General features: G+C 33.8%; 1 protein-coding gene across 1 annotated transcript in view; it reads right to left on the bottom strand.

Annotated features, from left to right (window-relative positions):
* THSD4 (thrombospondin type 1 domain containing 4) overlaps positions 1 to 18,703 on the bottom strand; it is a 174,119-nt gene that overhangs the window by 24,664 nt on the left and 130,752 nt on the right. The window contains exon 9 of the mRNA XM_051973790.1: positions 8,296 to 8,469. Coding sequence (XP_051829750.1) covers positions 8,296 to 8,469 — 174 coding nt within the window. The remainder of the gene's footprint in view (positions 1 to 8,295; positions 8,470 to 18,703) is intronic.

The following is an 18,703-nucleotide window of genomic DNA, read 5'->3' on the forward strand; positions in this document are numbered from 1 at the left end:
AAATAAAAGGTGTATTATCTATCCTTCTAGTAGTCTATACTTGGCCCTTTGCTATATAATGTAATTGATAACTTGAGAAGTAGCAAGGCATAATGGATCAATAGATGGTCTCAAGTCAATATAACAGTAAAAGTTGCTACTGGGAGGGTCTATGTAATTCCCACACAAACCTGCAAGTAAGAATGGGGATTGTTGTGTGGTGATGAGATCTATGGCAATATCTGCTACCATTGATCCACAAATTATGACATATCTAATTCCTCTCTTGAGACATGTCAATATTCTACTTTTTCTCTAGGTGGGGAACCTCATTTTAACTTGCTTTCCCATTAGCAGGTCTAAGTTCTTAGTGCTATAACATCACCATGCAATTACAGTAAAACATTTTAAAGGCCTTAGAAATAATCCTATTGGGGAAAAATATAATTTACCTCCTCACCATTATTAATGTAGAGTCTCTTTCCAATATTCTTTCTAACTTAGTCAACAGGCTGTTCCCAAAAATAGCACATGTACAGAGTGGTATTTATCTATCCCAACACTTGACAATCCAGACATTTTTTTATCTTACATATTAATATTTGCTTAACAAAATGCAAAAGAAATAATATTTCAGATACTAATACAGATTAAATATTATTATAGATATTAATATATTGAGGCAAATATACAAATAATAAAATACAATCTACTGAACTGGCCATTCACAAAGGAATACATCTCTACAGTCACTCACAGTGATGACACTTTTAGAATTTAAACATCAACATTTGCATAACAAAATAACATTATATATATCAAAGCAAATGCACAAGTAATAAATCATAGCATATACATAACACATAAATGCAATATAAAAATTTAGATCACATTCTTCTTCCAATGCACTCAGTATCTGTTGGAAACAATGGAGTCAACATTCCTGTACATGAAAGAGGAAAACTCATTTTTTTTTTAAAGCTCAAAACCCTAAACTTACAGGCTTATCTATTATTGGTTCATCAAAGAATATCTGTGCTATGTAAAATTGCTGCTTTGCTCACTATTTGACTGTTGTTCATCATCATTCTTCAGCTATAGAAATTTTCCTCTCTTCCTTATTTAAACATGGAGTTATAAGTTCTTTCAATTTGCCATATTTGCCACCCATACCACCCTAAAAAGGGCATTTAGAAAAAAGTGTTATCTCTCAGTGTGAATCACAGTTCTATTCAAACTAGAGAACTGTTTCTCTGGATTCTCCAGACCTACCCACACCATTTATTCACTCATCCAAATGCTGAGTTCAGAATGGAGTTCATAGCAACACAATTTAGGATGATTATTTAAGTTAGTTCATCAAGATACCAAAGGAGCTAAAAGTGTCACTTTCCCTGCCATGATCTCTTCCCTATCCCCAAGCTTTTTTCTTAAGCCAGCAGAGACAAAGCCCCTAAGCAAAAGCTTCTCTTCAACTCTCATTGGTACAATATGACAATAAGGTATCACTACAACTCTTGAACAATGATGTAAATCTTCTCTGTCACTAATGGGGAATCACTCAGCTGAGATTTTGTATTAGCTGACTGTTTCTAACAAACCTGAGAAGTTATTCAATTCCCCCACTGACCCAAGCTCACATCCCTCAAGATTCCTTTACTAGTTCTAATTCTTCAATGTCTTAAATAAGAGTCTTCTGATTTTCACTTAAAAAGGAACAACTCTACATACACATTTCCCCCATTACTTTGATAGCCCTTGTAAATCATATTTTAGTCTCTAGATGGTTATATGACTTCTCATTTTTAGTCATAAAACATGAATATGAAAATTAGTTGGTGTAATATATTGTTTTGCAGCTTTGAAATTATTAACATGGTTGTTTGTCTCTGGTACTCTTGAAATTGTTTTTCTTTGCACTCACATTTCTCTAGTTTTTAATAAATAAGAGTATCTTTATCTCTTTATGCATTAAACTGTTATGAGACAAGTAAGACATCATTCTACAACATTCATAGGGATCTGTTAATATTTCATACAATATATCTTTATCTCTTCAAAATTTTTCCCTTTCCAAATTTTGCCTGAAAATCATATATTTTTAATATAGGTATATTAGTACTATATGTTTTAAAAGCTCTTTTAAAAATTCCTCTTAGGTATCAAAGTGTTCATCTATAGCAATGGCACACCGTTTAAAAATTTATATAAAATCTTTTCTTTACACTAAAAACACCTTTTCTTTATTTTATCATTAAACTCATCCACACAAAAAGGGCCAAAAAAGGATAGTGGACTTTATACTAGGAAGACCTGGGTTCAAGACCCGTGTTGACCACAACTTTGGTCAAGTCATTTAAGTGTCTAGTGCTCTAGTATAGGAATTGGCAAATTAATGCTCACTATCTCTTTTTGTTTGGTCTGTAAGTTAAGAAGTGATTTTACATTAAATTTTTTAAAAATTAACTTGTGAGTTGTACAAAAATAGGTAGTGTGCTTGAGTTAGCCAACTCCAAATTTTAGCAGAGATAATGACCTTCATTGGTAGAGGGAATTTTCTGATGTTTTTCTTCCTTGTACTAATGAAATCACTGAGCCAGTATCTATCCTTAAACTTTTCAATCTTGCTTTGATGCTTATGAAAAACAGGCCCCCAAAATATGAGTGATGTAGTATAATCATAAATACAATCCTTCCTCCATGGACATCTGTCCTTCCATCCATTTCTATCTGGAGTAGATGCCATTTCTCATCCACCTTTTGCCTCGAGGGAGTCTTGCTAGGAAAATGTCTTGTGATCAGAGAATGTACTTATCTTAGAGTATTTCAAAATCTTTTACATTGATTTTTAAAAAATCATCAACAGTAGTATGTCAGAAACTGCTCTCATAAAAATTTGGTAGATTTTTTTCTTGACTTTAGGGTTTTACCTAGTCTATATATGAAGCTAGTATGAAGTTGTATTCCTTATTTCATAGTTTCTAGCAACACACGGTCACTTGATGTATTTTCTTGGAAAATCTTTTATGATGATGATATTAGGCGAACAACAAAAGATAACGATACCTCTTGGACTGCACAAAACTGCTTTCACTCTCTATACTATGAATATTTTTAAGTCTTTGATAAATATCTGGCACAAGATATTTTAATTTCCTTAGATTCATTTGGAGACAAGGATATTTTGACAAATAGGTCTCTTCTCTTTCCTTTCCTAAGTCATCAATAGTGTGGCAATGCTTTCATGTGTTAGACATTCTCAAGGGAAGGAAAGAGAAATGTGCTTTAAGAAGCAAAAACTTCCAGTCTTGTAGCCATCATAGGAATTGATTCCATGATGGAATTCCCTTGAGAATAACTTGTCAAAAGCCTTTTGACCCTATTAGAAACTGGATTTTTCACACAACACTGGGTTAAAAGGAATTCAATTGTGATGTGCTTCAGTTATGATAATTTGCTATTGCTGACACTAATTCTGAATTCAGATAAACTTAAACCCTAGTCTTTCGGTTAAAAAAAAAAAAGTATATTTGCTTTCATTTCCTTTAGAATAACTAAGCTGCATAGTGGGTTGAGTGCTGGACTTGAGTTTGAGTTTTGCAATAAAAATTAATTAGCTCGTATGATCCTGGGTAAGCAATTTGCTTTGCATTAGTTTTCTCATCTTTAAAATAGAGTTGATAATAGTATCTACCTCTCAGGAATATTGTGACAATACACTGAAATATGCATACATGCATGTAGACACAGATGCATGTGTATTTACATAAATACATGTATGCATATATCTATATTACACACATATATACATTTCTTTGTATCCTTTAAAGTTCTGTATGAATGGTAGCTATGATTATTTTTGGATGTAATGTTGCCTGGTAAGGAAGAAGTGGATTCCAAACTTCCTTTCATTTATAGAACCTTTAAATTTTCAGGAGATACCTCTCCTGAGACTTTTTTGAGTAAGTAAGCAAATAATTTCTTGTTTCTCATCTCAACAGGAATAAATAGATGCTATAGGCAATATCCAACAAAACTTTCAGTCCTTTGCAGATGACTCAGGAGGATATCCACCCACTAATTATGAAATAAAAAATAAAAAAGGAAGAAATTCATAATCAAAGATAGTAACTTGACTCCTTCTGTGTTCTGTGAAAATAGCAGTATTCCTTGGAGGTCAAAATACAATTGCTCTTTGGAGGTTGTAATATATAAACAGAGTTGTTTTGCATAAAAACATGTGCAATCATATTTTAAAAATCAAAGTGTTATAGAATTGCTTGCTTTATTCCATAAAGTAAAAATAAAATAAAATTTTTAAGATTGAATTTTGTCATTTTATTCATTTTTCTAAACATTACATAACAATATCTAGGATTTATTTAGTGCTTTAAGGTTTGCAAAGCACTTTATTAATATTCTTTTATTCTTATCCTGAAAACAACTCTGGGAAGAAGATGCTATCATTATCCCCATTTTACAGGTGTAAAAAAACAGAGGCATAAGAACTAAATGACTAGTTTAGGATTAGATGGCTGATTTGGGTCTGAGATTAAGTGGCTAAATTTGAACTCCAGTCTTCTTAATTAAGTTCAGTGCTCTCTCCACTGAACCACCTAGCTAATACATACATAATATATACATACATATAGATATAGATATACATACTTGCATACAGATATAGATATAGACATAATTATAGATATAGTTCATACCATTCCATTTTTTGAAGTAATAAAGTCCCTGGAGAAAATGGAAAAGGAAATCTTTTGTCTCTATCTTCCTTTTCCACCCATCGCAAAACATAGTTCCTAAATGGGACTTTCCCTCATAAGGGAAGACTTATGCAGGCTTTTTACCAATTAATAATGTTATTTCTTTTAGGAGTTTGCATGTGTTTTGTGATTTGCATTCCACAGCTGGTTATCACCCTCACATCTCCAAAATTTATCCTTCCTGATTGACAGTGTCCTTGAAATTCCGCCACTGGAAAGTCATTTCTTTGGTCCAAACACTGCAGTCTTCAGATATGCTAAATTCAAGATGCAAGCCCTCCTGGGAAAGGTGGCACATTTAGTCTCTGTGTTTATTGGACTCTTTTCAACTAGAAGAGGCAGTTTGGGCTGAGGACCGTGGACCCTTGAAGGAAGGGGACAGAAGAAGGGTGAAGATTGGACATTTGAGGCATGTCAGAGGCAAACCTCAGCAACCTTACTATTATGCCTGAGCTACCCCGCCAATAAATATAACCATTTATGGCTCCTAGATAATGTCTTGTTTCATTTATGCTTCAGAAGATGTACATTTGAGCTGAATGTCTGTGGCTGCTGCTCCCTGATGTTGATTTTCAATAGAATAAAAAGCTGTTGGAGCCTTGTCCCTTTCACTTAAGGGAGCATTTCTGAACAGTTCAGGTTGTGGAAAATAAATGCCACATTTTATCATGTATTCCTTTCTTGCAAAAGATTTCTGTAAATGGATGCTGGTCCTGATGGGATGTTCCTTTGTTGGAGATAATTACTTTTACTTAACTTCAGATTTGCTTGGAACACTGAAGAGATGTATGGAATTCAGGTCTGGATCCCTTTTACTGCTGGTGTTACTGAAGGAAGTCTGATTGGGCAGAAACAATGACTTCTTTTAATAGTCTCTGATTGTTACTGTACTAGAAAACCCTCGGGGGCTCAGGGGTTCCACTTCTTCATTTCATGCACAACCATTTGGTGAAGATTTTCAGAATCTCTATTATTATACGCTGATGCCTTCTTGTGGTACGGAAATAACCCTGCATCCTCACAGGCTGCCCCAGAAGGGGGCCGACTCTGGAGGGTCTACCAACCTGGAAAGCCTTTGAGGGAAGGCTCAATGATGAGCTCCGCATCTGTGAGTCCTAAGGCTGGACAAGCTGAGCTCTCAGTCATTCATCATCAGAAGCTTTGCCATCAGCTTTAGTGGCCACAAGCACATTGTGAACCATGGCGCAGAAAAGTTAGAGGGGGAAATAATCCACTACAATGAGGTTTACTTTGAATCCAGGACTATGCTAGGGACTGTAAGAGACATAAAACACTTGGGGTTTTGGATCATAATCTTTATCCTCAAGAGGCGCATAGTATAATTAAGGAGCTGGGAGAAGCACATACAAGATAACTAAATCATAATTAATTGACAAGCATTTATAAAATATCAATTATAGTCAGATACTGTGCACTGGGTATACAAAGGTAAAAATAAGATATTCCCTGCTTTTTACCGGCTTAAATTCTTTTTGGGGGTAGATAACACACATATCATATAAGATATTCAAAATAATGATTATATAATTTTTGAAGAGAAAGCACTAGAAACTGGGAAAAGAAGGGAAGAGTCAGAAAAATTTCATGTAGAAGGTGATGTCTGAACTCAGTTTTTAAATTAATTAGGAATTCTAATAGATGGAGATAAGGAGATTGCATTACAATCATGGAGGAAGCTGGTACAAAGCAGCCATGATGGAAAAGGTATTATTTATTATGTGAGGAACAGCAAGGAAATCAGTGCAACTGCATTATAAGGTGAATTAAGAACAATATATAATATGACTTGAAAGGCAATATGTGATTAAGTGTTCAAATGAGCAATACAAGTAATAAGTAAATTAAACAATAACAATTTATTCATTCATTTAAATATTGGAAACCCTCAAAATTATTGGATTGATTTTTCATTGGTGCTATGCTAAACCTCTTTTCCTCTTTCTGTCTCAAATCTCCTTGTCTCATACTAACCTCCTGGTTTTATTGAATTCCCATAGAAGTCAGAAATATTTACAAAGAAAGAAGAGAAAAGGCTAGAGGTTGACAAGTCAATTCACTCTATGAAACATTGCTGATTTCATACATTTTTGCTCCTAAATGTACTCTTTGGGAATTCTGCAGTGGAGAAGGGAGGTGATAGAGTACTAATCAATGACGGTATAACTGTTTAGGGCATCTAGCCACCACACGCTTGAGAGAGAGATGCATGACATCTATTTGATGATAGACTGGTTTTGAGTTATTTCATTCTTGGTTCCATTTTGCATTCTTGGGCTTGCTTCTCTTTGTGTTTGAAAAGCCTAGGTGTTATAGGATTTAACTTCCATGTTATGATTGGTAAGTCTTTGATGTTTTGCTTTACTATAAGGCTTGAACCCTTTCAGATCATTTCTTGGTGCTATAAGCTATTGGATATATTTATATTGGCTCATTACTTTTTTCTAAAAAAAGCATTTATTATTTGGGTAAATCAAGAACTTCAGTTCCTAATGGTACCAACATATTTCCTACTGATGAAACCTTCAAGGGCATTTCTGTCTTTCTTAATTTTTGGATTGTTCTAGGGGCATTATGTTCTATACATTCATTTTCAGCTATAATGAGACATAGACATGTTATAGTTAATCACCATCCTTGAGGAAGAGAGAGGAAATGTATGGATAACAGCGTGGATGAAAAAGCTCCATCTTTCCTTTCCTGGTAACTCCAAAAGCTTTGAGATTTTGGATTTTTTTCTCAATCTCTCTTTTTCCTTTTTTTTTTCCTTCTTCTGCCTCTTTTAGTTCTTCTCTTTCTCTTCCTCCTTTACCTTTTAAAAACTCCCATGCATGTCTTAGGCAAGAAGATGATTCCACCTCCTGATTGCTGTTATTCACTTGGCATTCTTTAGGTTATCTCTCTTAGATCTAAGAGCCACAGAGATATTAGCCAGAGACTCCTTGTTGTACTAAATGGTACTACTGGGACTTCCCTTATTTTTTTGTTGATGGTAGAGCTGATTCTATTTGGTGATGGGGCTGAAATGTAACTTTGTTCTTCCAAAATGGTGAGTGAGAAGTAATCCCCTTCTCATGTACCCCATTCTTTACCTCCTCCCCCTACAGAAGACCACAATTTCTCTTAACTCCTCATTGACATCTAAACAACATTGTTTAATAAGCTACTATATTTGCCTTGACCCCAGAAAGACAACTGGTGACCTTTCTCTTTGCTCTTATTTCACAATAAAACATACTACCTCCTTCCAATTTCACCAGCTCAAACTAGTTTTTGTTGCCCCCTTCCTGACATCTGTGTTTCTAAGACACTGGGTATTGATAATAATAAAAATTTCAATAACAGAAGGATAAGTTCCTCTTCCAAAGCATACCAAGGACTTAGTAAATGACTATACCATTATTTTCTCAGAATCACTTGTTCTTTTCATCTAAATGACCTCAGGTTTTTCCCTTTTTATTTCAATGTGGACAAGAGTGTTTCTTGAAACATGACAAATAAGACAGCAGAAGGATGCACCTACCTGACTCCAGCTCCCAGCAAACCACTCGACTTTGCCAGCACAGGGTCCATTGTCACAAGGGGTAACTTCTGCTGGTCTGTTATTGCCACAGCCCTCCAAGGGCAGGCTGCTGACATGGTTGGTCATGCACACCACCGAACGTGTCCTGACTCCAACACCACATTCTGCAGAGCACTGCAAGACAGGACAAAAATGCAGATAATCCCAGACCAACTTTTAAGGAATGCCACGGAAAAGGAACATGTATTCAAAGACAATCTTTTCTTAGGGAATTCTGGCAACTTCATGGAAATCCCTTAAGTATCAGCAGCCAAGTGGCAAGGTTCAGATGAAAACTGAAGTAAGAGTTAGGGAGGCCAGAGGCAGGATCATGTCTTAGTTACTTCCTAACTGTGGGGATCTGGGCTAGTTACTTAACCATTCACAGAATTAGCTTTCTCATCTTTAAAATTGAGATAATAATGGTACCTACCTCACTGAATAATTTTAAGGCTTAAATGAAATAATCTATGTAAGGAAAAAAAAACATACCCAAGAATCATATAGCATGAGAAGCTTGTAGATGGATTGTAATTGGCAAAGAATATCCATTGAGTATGGAAGTATTAATAAGAATAATAACCTCTAACATTATATTTGGATGTTATAATAATATACTTATTACTATACAAATGCTAACTTTTATATTAGGATGTTATATATGTATATAAATATAAAATGAATAATAATTATTATACCATGAATGATAATTATTATTACCATTATCATTATTATATTTTAAATTCCATACATCAGAGACTATCAGGATTTTTAGTAAGCAGATAAACAAAAGGAAATCAGATACATGTTTAGATATAAAAAGACAGTTCAAGTATGAGAATAGGGATTTGAGTAAATCTGTAAGAAAGACATCAGTCAGAATGATGAAATCCTTGGTTTACATTAGTGTGGATAACATCAACTTAATAACATCTGGCCTTGGCAAAAGAGGAAAAGAAAACTCAGTCTCCAATTCCTTGCCAGGAGAGAATGTTCTATACCATTTTCTCCCCATTTTTTATATACTTTTCAATGTTCCTTTTGAAAACTCCTGCTATTTTGGGCTCTATATTCAAAATCAGTGTCTTCTGGGCACTAAGCATCCTGAGAATGAAGGACAAGCATATTCTGTGCTTTTCTGAGAAAGTATGGAAGTTGAGTTTGGTCTCCTCTAACAATAACCACTGCGGCTGCCACATGGAATGGTCTCAATCTTCACGTGATTTACCTCAAAATTATAGGATGCTGAATGTGAAAGGGACCTTAGCAATGATCTAGTCCAACCTATAAATTATGGGTAAGAAAACTGAGGTCTTGAGAAAAGTGGTTTGCCCTAGGTCAAACAGCTATTTTATAGCAGAATCCTCTTACCCCTATCCCTCAGGTCTCTAGTCCAGCCATACTCCATTGCCTGTCATGTAGGAAAAAAATTTCAAGTGTGATCTTCTACTATCATCACTTGATTGGTACATCATAGCCACTGACCTCAAAGTCCGTAGTCTTTTACAAAAAAGAAAGAGGAGCTGGTCATGCAATAAGAGTAAAGAATGATTTATGGGTAGGATTTGTGCTGCACTGCTATCTATCCAGTAATTTCTCTAGGAAAGGCAGCATGCCACAGGATTTGGAGGAAAGAAGGTGAGTTCTTGTCACACTTCTAATACTAGAATCTTAATAGCTCTGAGCCTCAGTTTTTTCATCTGTAAAGTAGGGATGATAATGCCATCAATACCTTTCACAGGGTTGCTCTAAGGTTCAAATGAAATAAAGTATCTAAAGTATTTTTGCAAACTTTAAAAGTGCTTTATAAATGATGTTTATTTTATCACTATATGACTGGGAAAGTCACTTAAATTTTGTTGGACTTCACTTACAAATCTGTAAAATGAGGAAATTAGACTAAATCATTTCCATGATCTCTTCTATTTTTAAATCTATAATTATATGGAAGAATATAAGAAAGAATTCAATGGGATGGAAAAGTTGTATATAGGTTGAAATGTATACCAGTGGAGGTCTTTCATGATTCACTATATCCAGTGCATCTGCTTTAGAGATTAAGAATGAAAAGCATCAAATTTTATTTCATAAATATTACGAAATCCCGTATTGTTACAACAGGAAGAGAAAAAGATTGGGGAAAGAAGGACTCTATATTTATATATTACATACATACATATATACTATATACATACACACATATAAACACATAGAGACTTGAAAAGTGGGATATGAGCAATTTGGACCTTTCTCATTCTAAAATTAGCACTCACTCTATTTCATCTTCCAGGCTGAATTTCAGAGCCAGAATTCAAACCTAAGTGCTATATCCAAATCCAGTGAGTGCATTCTCCCTTCCTCCCTCCATTTCCCTCATCTCTCTCTTTCTGTCTCTGTCTTTGTTTCTCTCTCTTTCTCATTCATACAAAGCACACATGCATGCACACATGATGAAAAAGTGAAGCTGAGATAGAGTGAGGACACAAGAAAAATATAAATAGCAAAAAGATGTGGGTGTATACATATATATGTAATAGCACCCGTCAACAGGTGTTCAGATGAGTAGGATGCAGATATATTGTTTGTCAGAGCTTATTGCTCACTTGAGCTTAAAGGCAAGTTATCCCTTACTCCCTTTAAATGCTGACTTTTTTATTTTCTGAAAAATTGGTGTTTACTGTCTTTCAACTACTTTTATTCAGAAAACTCTTAGGAATCTTCTCTGAATGGAATAGTTACAGTAGCCCCGTAAGGAGCAAATTATTCTCTGAAGAGCAATAGAGATAAGCTGAATACTGTGTTCTTATGGACTGGAATAAAATCAAGATTTGGAGCCAACGGTGCCCCAGATGTTTAAGAGAAAATGATGAGAGAAGAAGCTAGAAAATGCATCTGTGTCTATTGAGCTGGGATAGGTACAATGAATACAATACATTTCCCCCCAGTTATAACGTATTATTCTGGGCACACTAAACCTTTTCTTGGGTCACATATATGACTTAAAATGTTTCTTTTGGCATTGAACTGACAAAATCATGACCCAATTAGGTTCTATTTAAAGATTTTAGGTAAAATCTGCAGACCTGAGTGACCTTTGGGGAAAAAAATCACTGATAATGGCAGGAAAATCAGAAAAGGCCATGATTAAGGGTTTCAAATGACAAGAGTTGGCAGCCAAGAAAGAGAAAAAAAAAGAAATTCTATTCAAGACAATTTCTATGGAAATCAGAAATAGAAGGAAATTGAAGACTTCTGATAGCAATTTTACTTTACTAATTAGAGAGTAGGAAATGTGCTTTATACATTTTTGTAGTACCCTACAGTGCCTATCCCTTAGTAATTGTTCAATAAAGTTTGGTTGAGTCAATATATAAGCTTTTCTATGTGGTAGATATCAATTTTATAGCTATTCTAAATTGTCTTAACTTGTGAAATGTTTTTATGGAATAACATTTAGCTAATAATAATAGCTAGCATTTATAGCTTAAGAGTTTGAAGTGCTTGAAGGTTTACAAAGCACTTAAAAATATTATCTCGTTTTTTCCTTCCAACAACCCTGAGATATAGTGCTATTGTTAATCCAATTTGACAGATGAGAAAATTGAGGCAGAAAGTAAAGTGACTTGCCTATGATCATATATCTCCCACATGATTGAAGTACAATTTGTACTCAGGTCTTCTTGGTCCCATTACTATTGTGACTACCATAACTTGTTTGATTTAAGGTAAAGTTTTATACTATGAGTTAAGATAGCATTTATACATAACTATGTCATAGTCATCTACAGTATATTTCCTAAATATTCTCACTACTTTTCTATTAGCTTTTAATTTTTCCCAAATACTCTCCACCATGCTTCCCACTATACAAGTATAGATTTCTGTACATTATCTCCTTTAGTAAAAAATATTTTTGAATAATATATACCCTTCAATTATAATGTATATTTGCATCATATACCCAATGCTTTATAATTCTTCCTTTGTATTATACATTATTAAATCTTTTAAAAATGGTCCTCCAACAGTCTGCCAAGGGCAGTTAAGTAGCATAGTGGATAAATCAATAGACCTAGAGTCAGGACGTCTTGAATTCAAATTCCATCACTGATATTTGCTAACTCTGTGATACTCAGCAAGTCACTCGATCCTGTTTTTCTCAGTTTTCTGATCTGTAAAATGAGCTGGAGAAGGAAATGGCAAACCATTCCAGTATTTTCGCCAAGAAAATTACAAATGAGGTTACAGAGTATTGGACACTTCTGAAATGATTAAACAAACAGGAGTCTGACAATATGATGCAAAACCCAGCTCCTTCCAAGTAACTGCATTTTAGTTAGATTTTTTTTTTCCAGAGGTGAGGGGAGAGCTTTCAGTAACATAACTCCTACTAATGCCATAACTACAACTATTTTGTAACATAGTTTTGATTTTCTATTTTGTTTGTTTCCAAATATTGTTGTTATTATTGCTGCTGTTTATGTTATTGAGTTAACTATAAATTGCTTATTTAAATTTGGCACAGTTATGTAAGGCCACAGAATGACAGATATGAAGCTGGGAGAGAACTAAGAGATCATTTAATCCAACCGATTGATTTTACATATGAAGAATTGAGCTCCAAGGAGATTATGAAACTTTGCCATTGATCAGATAGGAACTTAGTATCTTGGTTGACAGCAAGCTGCATGTTTAAAATCATCATAAATTCATGTGAAATTTCACTTTGGTTAATCTCATATAAAATTATTTGACAAACTATCTTTATGAAAACAAAAGACAAAAAAAAAGCAAAAAACTTCTTGAGAATAAATAATTAATGTCTCCACTCCCTTAGGACACTGTGACCCTGGATAAGTCACTTAATTGCTCTGTGCCTCAGTTTCCTCATTTGTAAAAATAAGTTTGGACTTGATAGCCTGTAAGTTCCCTTCTAGCTTTAGATCCACAATCCTATATATAGTAAATATAGTAAAAAGAAGTATGATCTTATAGTCAGAAGACTTGATTTTCTGTACTGTTTGTATGATAACAACTTAGACAAATAACTTCAATTTTATGTATCTCATTTTCCTCATCTGTAAAATGAGAACTACGATTGTATTACCATATCCCACGTAGAATGCTTTTCAAACTGGAAGGTCTTCAACAACATGAGCCATTGAATGAATTGCAGAATGGAGCCAATGAATCAGATAATTTTAACAAAAAGAAATCCTTTTACTCCAATTATATGAATATTTCAGGCTAAAAGTTTTTTTGGCCTGGACTATCTGATGCCTCTTCCAGCTTTGAATAGTAAAATACCTAAATTATCCTAAAGGATAGTGAGGTAGATCAAATCCCAATTAAATCAGACTGCCAGACTGTAGGAATTAAAGTAATTTTCTTCCTCCTACAAAAAGTGATCTATCTCAAATTTAAAAATCCAAATAATCATACCTCAATCTGGAAAGTTAAAGATTTGTCCTACAGCTGCATTACATTACATCCTAGCATATCATGTAATCATGTAAAATCAGTGAAAGATTTTATCCTGCAAAAAAGTTCTTTCCAGATAATTTCATTTGAATATCTAATTAAATTTCTTTTTTCTTCCCATAGCAAACTAGAGATTTCCATGAAAGCTTCTACATGTCCTCCATGGGTTTATCTGAAATTATGATGTAGGACCTGAACTACAGCATCAAATAACCAGACTAGTGCCAAAGCAGAAAACACACATTCTTCTGCTGAGTATGGTCAGATCACATTTTCAGTGCATTAACCACAGAGGACTTTTCATAACCACCTTGAACTTGGAAATCTCATGTTGTACTGATAGTTTTCCCCTTCTCTTTCCTGACTGAAAGTCCTTCTGTATATTGTAAGACCAGTCAGATCCCTAGACAATGAAACAGGAATATATGAAAAATAAATTATGGATAATGTAGATCAGCTTTTCTGGAGGGGTAGCTATCACCACAGATTTTTATAGACACTTTAAGGTTCTTAACTTTCATTCCCAAGAGTTTACCAATAAGTAGTTTTGGATGCAATTTTAAAATGTAAAACATAATTTAAAAAAACAAAACAAACTATAGATACTACATGGTATAGTGGATAAGAACAGCCTTGGATTCAGAAAGAGCTTGAGTTGTGCTTTTAACACATAGATTAGCAAGCAATGATCATAGACAAGTCACATAAACTATTAGTGCTTCTAGAAACTTTTGAAGACACACACATACATATATTATACACACACACACACGCACGCATATATATATATTACATGGAAATTGTTAATTTGCAAGAGTGGAGGGAGTCTTCACACTGAAAGTTTCCTACCATACATTATATATACACACATGTGCTTTGAAAAGCATGAAGCAAAATGTTTAAATTTGTCTGTTTATGTTCTAATATTGGCCTGCTGACCAGACAAATCTGAACATCTATCCATCCATCCATCCATCCATCTATCTGGTAGATGTTTTCTGGTAACTTTTTATACCTCTTACATAGGCTTGAACATTCATGAATAAATAAAGACATTCTAGAACGAGAGATGAAGTTAATATGAAAGATTTGATAGCAAGTTTTTTTGATAAAGGCCTCAAATATATGGAAAATTGAGTCAAATTTATAAAAATAAGAGCCATTCCCCAATTAATATATGATCAAAAGATACTAAAAGGCAGTTTCTAGAAGAAGAAATGAAAGCTATCAACAATCACATGAAAAAATGATCTAAATAACTATTTAAAAGAGAAGTACAAATAAAAACAACTATGAAGCACTATTATCTTATACCTATCACAAATGATAAATGCTAAAAAGGATGAAAGAAAATAAGCACACTAACGGCTTGTTGGTGGAATTGTGAACTAGTCCAACCATGATAAAAAGATATTTTGGAACTATGTTCAAAGGCTATAAACTGTGCATACCCTTTGACTCAGCAATATCACTACTGTGTGTAATTATTAATAGTCTATAATAGTCCCAGAATTCAGGGTTGTTTTTGTTATTGTTTTAAGATGCACTTGGTTAGACTGAGTGTACTATATTCCAGAGAACATGGTGGGGTCTTGGTGAATCATAGAGAAAAAAACAGAACTAGAATTCTTGAAATAAATATAGAACAATGCCCAAAGAATACTCAAGCTGTGCATACTCTTTGACCCAGATTATACTCCAAGAAATCAAAGAAAGAGAAAAAAGATCTACTTATACAAAAATAATTACAAGAGCTCTTTTTGTGGTAGACAAATAGTGGAAACTAAGGATCATCCTCTCCCTGAAGAATAGGTGACAAGAAATGTTGTATAATAGGTAATGAAACAATGTACTTTCATGGTTTACTCTTTCTTTGAAGAAATAGTTGATGGTATCCTCAATAAAAGCTCTTTGCATTAAGCTGCCTAATTTTGTCTAACCTTTATCTTTTCTCCTGCTTTCCATACTTAGATAGCTTGTACTTGCTTTTTTAGTTTGAGGCTTCAAAGACCCTGATTGTTTATATCTCAATTGTTCAATTGCTTATTTCCCTTTGGAAATATCCTTCTTGGCTGCTTCCTAAGCCAATCAAGATTCTGTCTCATTTTAGCATTTCTTTGCTTTTTCTCTCTCACACTCTTTTACATTCCCTAGCTATGAACTATGTCCTTTGACAGCATTCTTTTAATCTTGATTCATGTACTCATTAGACACACATCCAGCAGCTAGCATCTTATCACAGAGATATAAAAACATTAAAACCAATTGAAAATATGTGTTTTCTACTTTTCTTTCTAGGAGACTAATAGAGCAAGACCCTCCTAAGATGATGCTGAGCTATCTGTCCAAAATGAGAGAATTTAATTGTAAGTTTCAGGTAGTTAATTTCTCTTAGCAAACTCTTAGTAATTTAATTCAGGTATAAAATTATTCTGAAATTTTAAATTGTTTTTAATTCATTATAATACAATGGAGCAAAATAAACAGTAATTAAACTGGCTCTTGTTGGATTGAATTAGATGACAGAAGCTACCAAAAAGAGTGCTTGATAGAAAAACCTTGACTAAATGATGAAAAAGATAGAAGTTTTAAAATAAGTTTAAGTCTGCAGTGAATTCTGAAATCATGTTGATCAGCTGGGGCAGCAGTTATAAAGTTAAGGTATGTAAACCAGGTCACATTTTTTAAAAGCTATTAAATTATGTTTTGTATGTATGATAATATTATTATCAATATACCATAGACTCTGTGATTTCATCACTGTGTGGGTATTTCTTTCTCTCTATTGGCAGATTGTTAAACAACTTGGGCTAATCAAGAAAAATTTATCAGTGGATTCTGGTTGTAGTTAGCCAAACTGGTTTTCTCCCCAAACAATTCACACCTTGTCCCTTTGTATTCTAATTCTTACTGCATTGATTGTCTTCCAGAAGCCAGATATACCTCCATGCTACAATAACGGAAAACCTTGCTGGAGGTATAAAATTAATTTATTGGAAATGATTTTTAATAAGGACATAGGATTCTAATGGTTGTCTATGAAGAGGAAAATGAAGTATGATTGCTAGCCATATGTCCATCTTGAATGAGAAAACATAGAATGATTAGGATTTGTTGATGGTTCAGGGTTAAAGAAAGGAGGGTACATTTTACTCAGGAAACATAGACACTATGTGGAAGGCAAGCAATAGTGATCAAAAGATCAAGGGTAAATTGGAACAAGGAAACAGAATGTTCAGCATCTTATTAGTTCCAGAGAATAAAGATCCTGTTAATCAATAGGGAACAACAATTCCATTACAAATTGAACATTTAGAATCAGTTAATAGTTTTTTTTTTTAATCAATTAAGCTAAGGAATGAAGGAGTTTAGAAATTTGCCAGTAGAAAAAGGGAGTAACCATATATTGATGAAATTACAGAACCCCTGATGTGATATTATAATAATACATTTATACATACAAATAATTCAAAAGCATGAGATCTTTATTATGAGGACACAGAAAGCAACCCCAGCTCATTGATGGGAGTGCTGGTTCTGGTGAAAACCCCCGACAAAGGTCCGGAAGTAGAGACCAAACACATTTAAGCCATATCAGCTGCAGAGTTACGATTTAATTATGAGTTAAATCTCTGGGATTAAGCAACACAGACATAGGAAGCTTTGGGAAAATAATAGTTTATTCATAAATAACCTTCTGGAAATGGCTTGTCTTTTTATTCCAGTTTTATTTATATGCTAACATAGTTGAATTGATCCCAGGAGCACTGGAAGCATACAATAGCTGCTCTTTAAATTTAGTGTCCCATCTTTTGAAATTTAAATAACTTTTTTATCACCTCTTTTTTTTGTTGATGTAATAGAATACATTTTTTTTTAATGAAAAACAGGCATACCTCCTATAAGGTTGCCTCAGTCATGATTTTAAATCATATTTATAAATTATAATGAAGTACTGCCATAAAATTGCAATATCTTGCTCTAAATCTAGCTCATATGTCATTTGGCCCATTGCTCTTTTATAACTTTGCTCCTCTGTCACTAATTTACTTCTTTAAAGTTTTTGCCTTTAACATTGTATTTTCAGAAAATTGATTAATGCAATATATTTATAGAGATAGGGATACAATCAGATATATAGGAAACTCCTGGATGAACAAAGTTCAGGGTAAGTTTGTAATTCTAAACAGGTCAGAAGAATACCATGTGGAGTTGATCCCTTTGTAATTTCTTTACCTCTTGTTCTTTCATGTTATTTCTCTTTGTTTATATACTTTTAATATCATTTCATCACTTTGTGGATATTTTAATAGAGAGGAAAAATGCATACTTAAGCATGGAAGAGTATGCTTTGAGATACAACTGGCCATATTTGAGGGAAAGAGTAATTTGTAAGGCTTATGCCTGTCCTGCATACCACCGTTATTTGATGGAAACTAGCTAAAATGCAGAACTTGAGAGAATTTACATGGTGCGCAAAGGCCCTAACTAGCCACTAGGGAACATTCATTAAAACACTTTTATTACCAGGTTGGGTTCTAGTGGAATACTAGGATAAATAAGTATTGGTCCTTGGAAGAGTCAGTAGAGAAGGTAAAAAAATGTTCACATGTAATTACAATATAAAATATCATAGTAAATGCACATGAGATGAATAGGATTCCATGAGTTTTCTAATTCTAATTGTATTTTCAGTGACAATAAATAGCATATCTAAATGACCTAATATCACATCACATTAATCTAAGTTTATTCTGCAATTTCAGGTTGATAGATTGATTACTTCCTCTCTAAACTTCAGTTCTTTCCAATGCCCCATTGATTTTTAGAAATATTTCTAAGTTTCTTATCCACCTCTCTAATAAAACATTTTAAAAAATATTCATTA

The sequence above is a fragment of the Antechinus flavipes genome, chromosome 2 (assembly GCF_016432865.1).
Source record: "Antechinus flavipes isolate AdamAnt ecotype Samford, QLD, Australia chromosome 2, AdamAnt_v2, whole genome shotgun sequence".
NCBI lineage: Eukaryota > Metazoa > Chordata > Mammalia > Dasyuromorphia > Dasyuridae > Antechinus > Antechinus flavipes.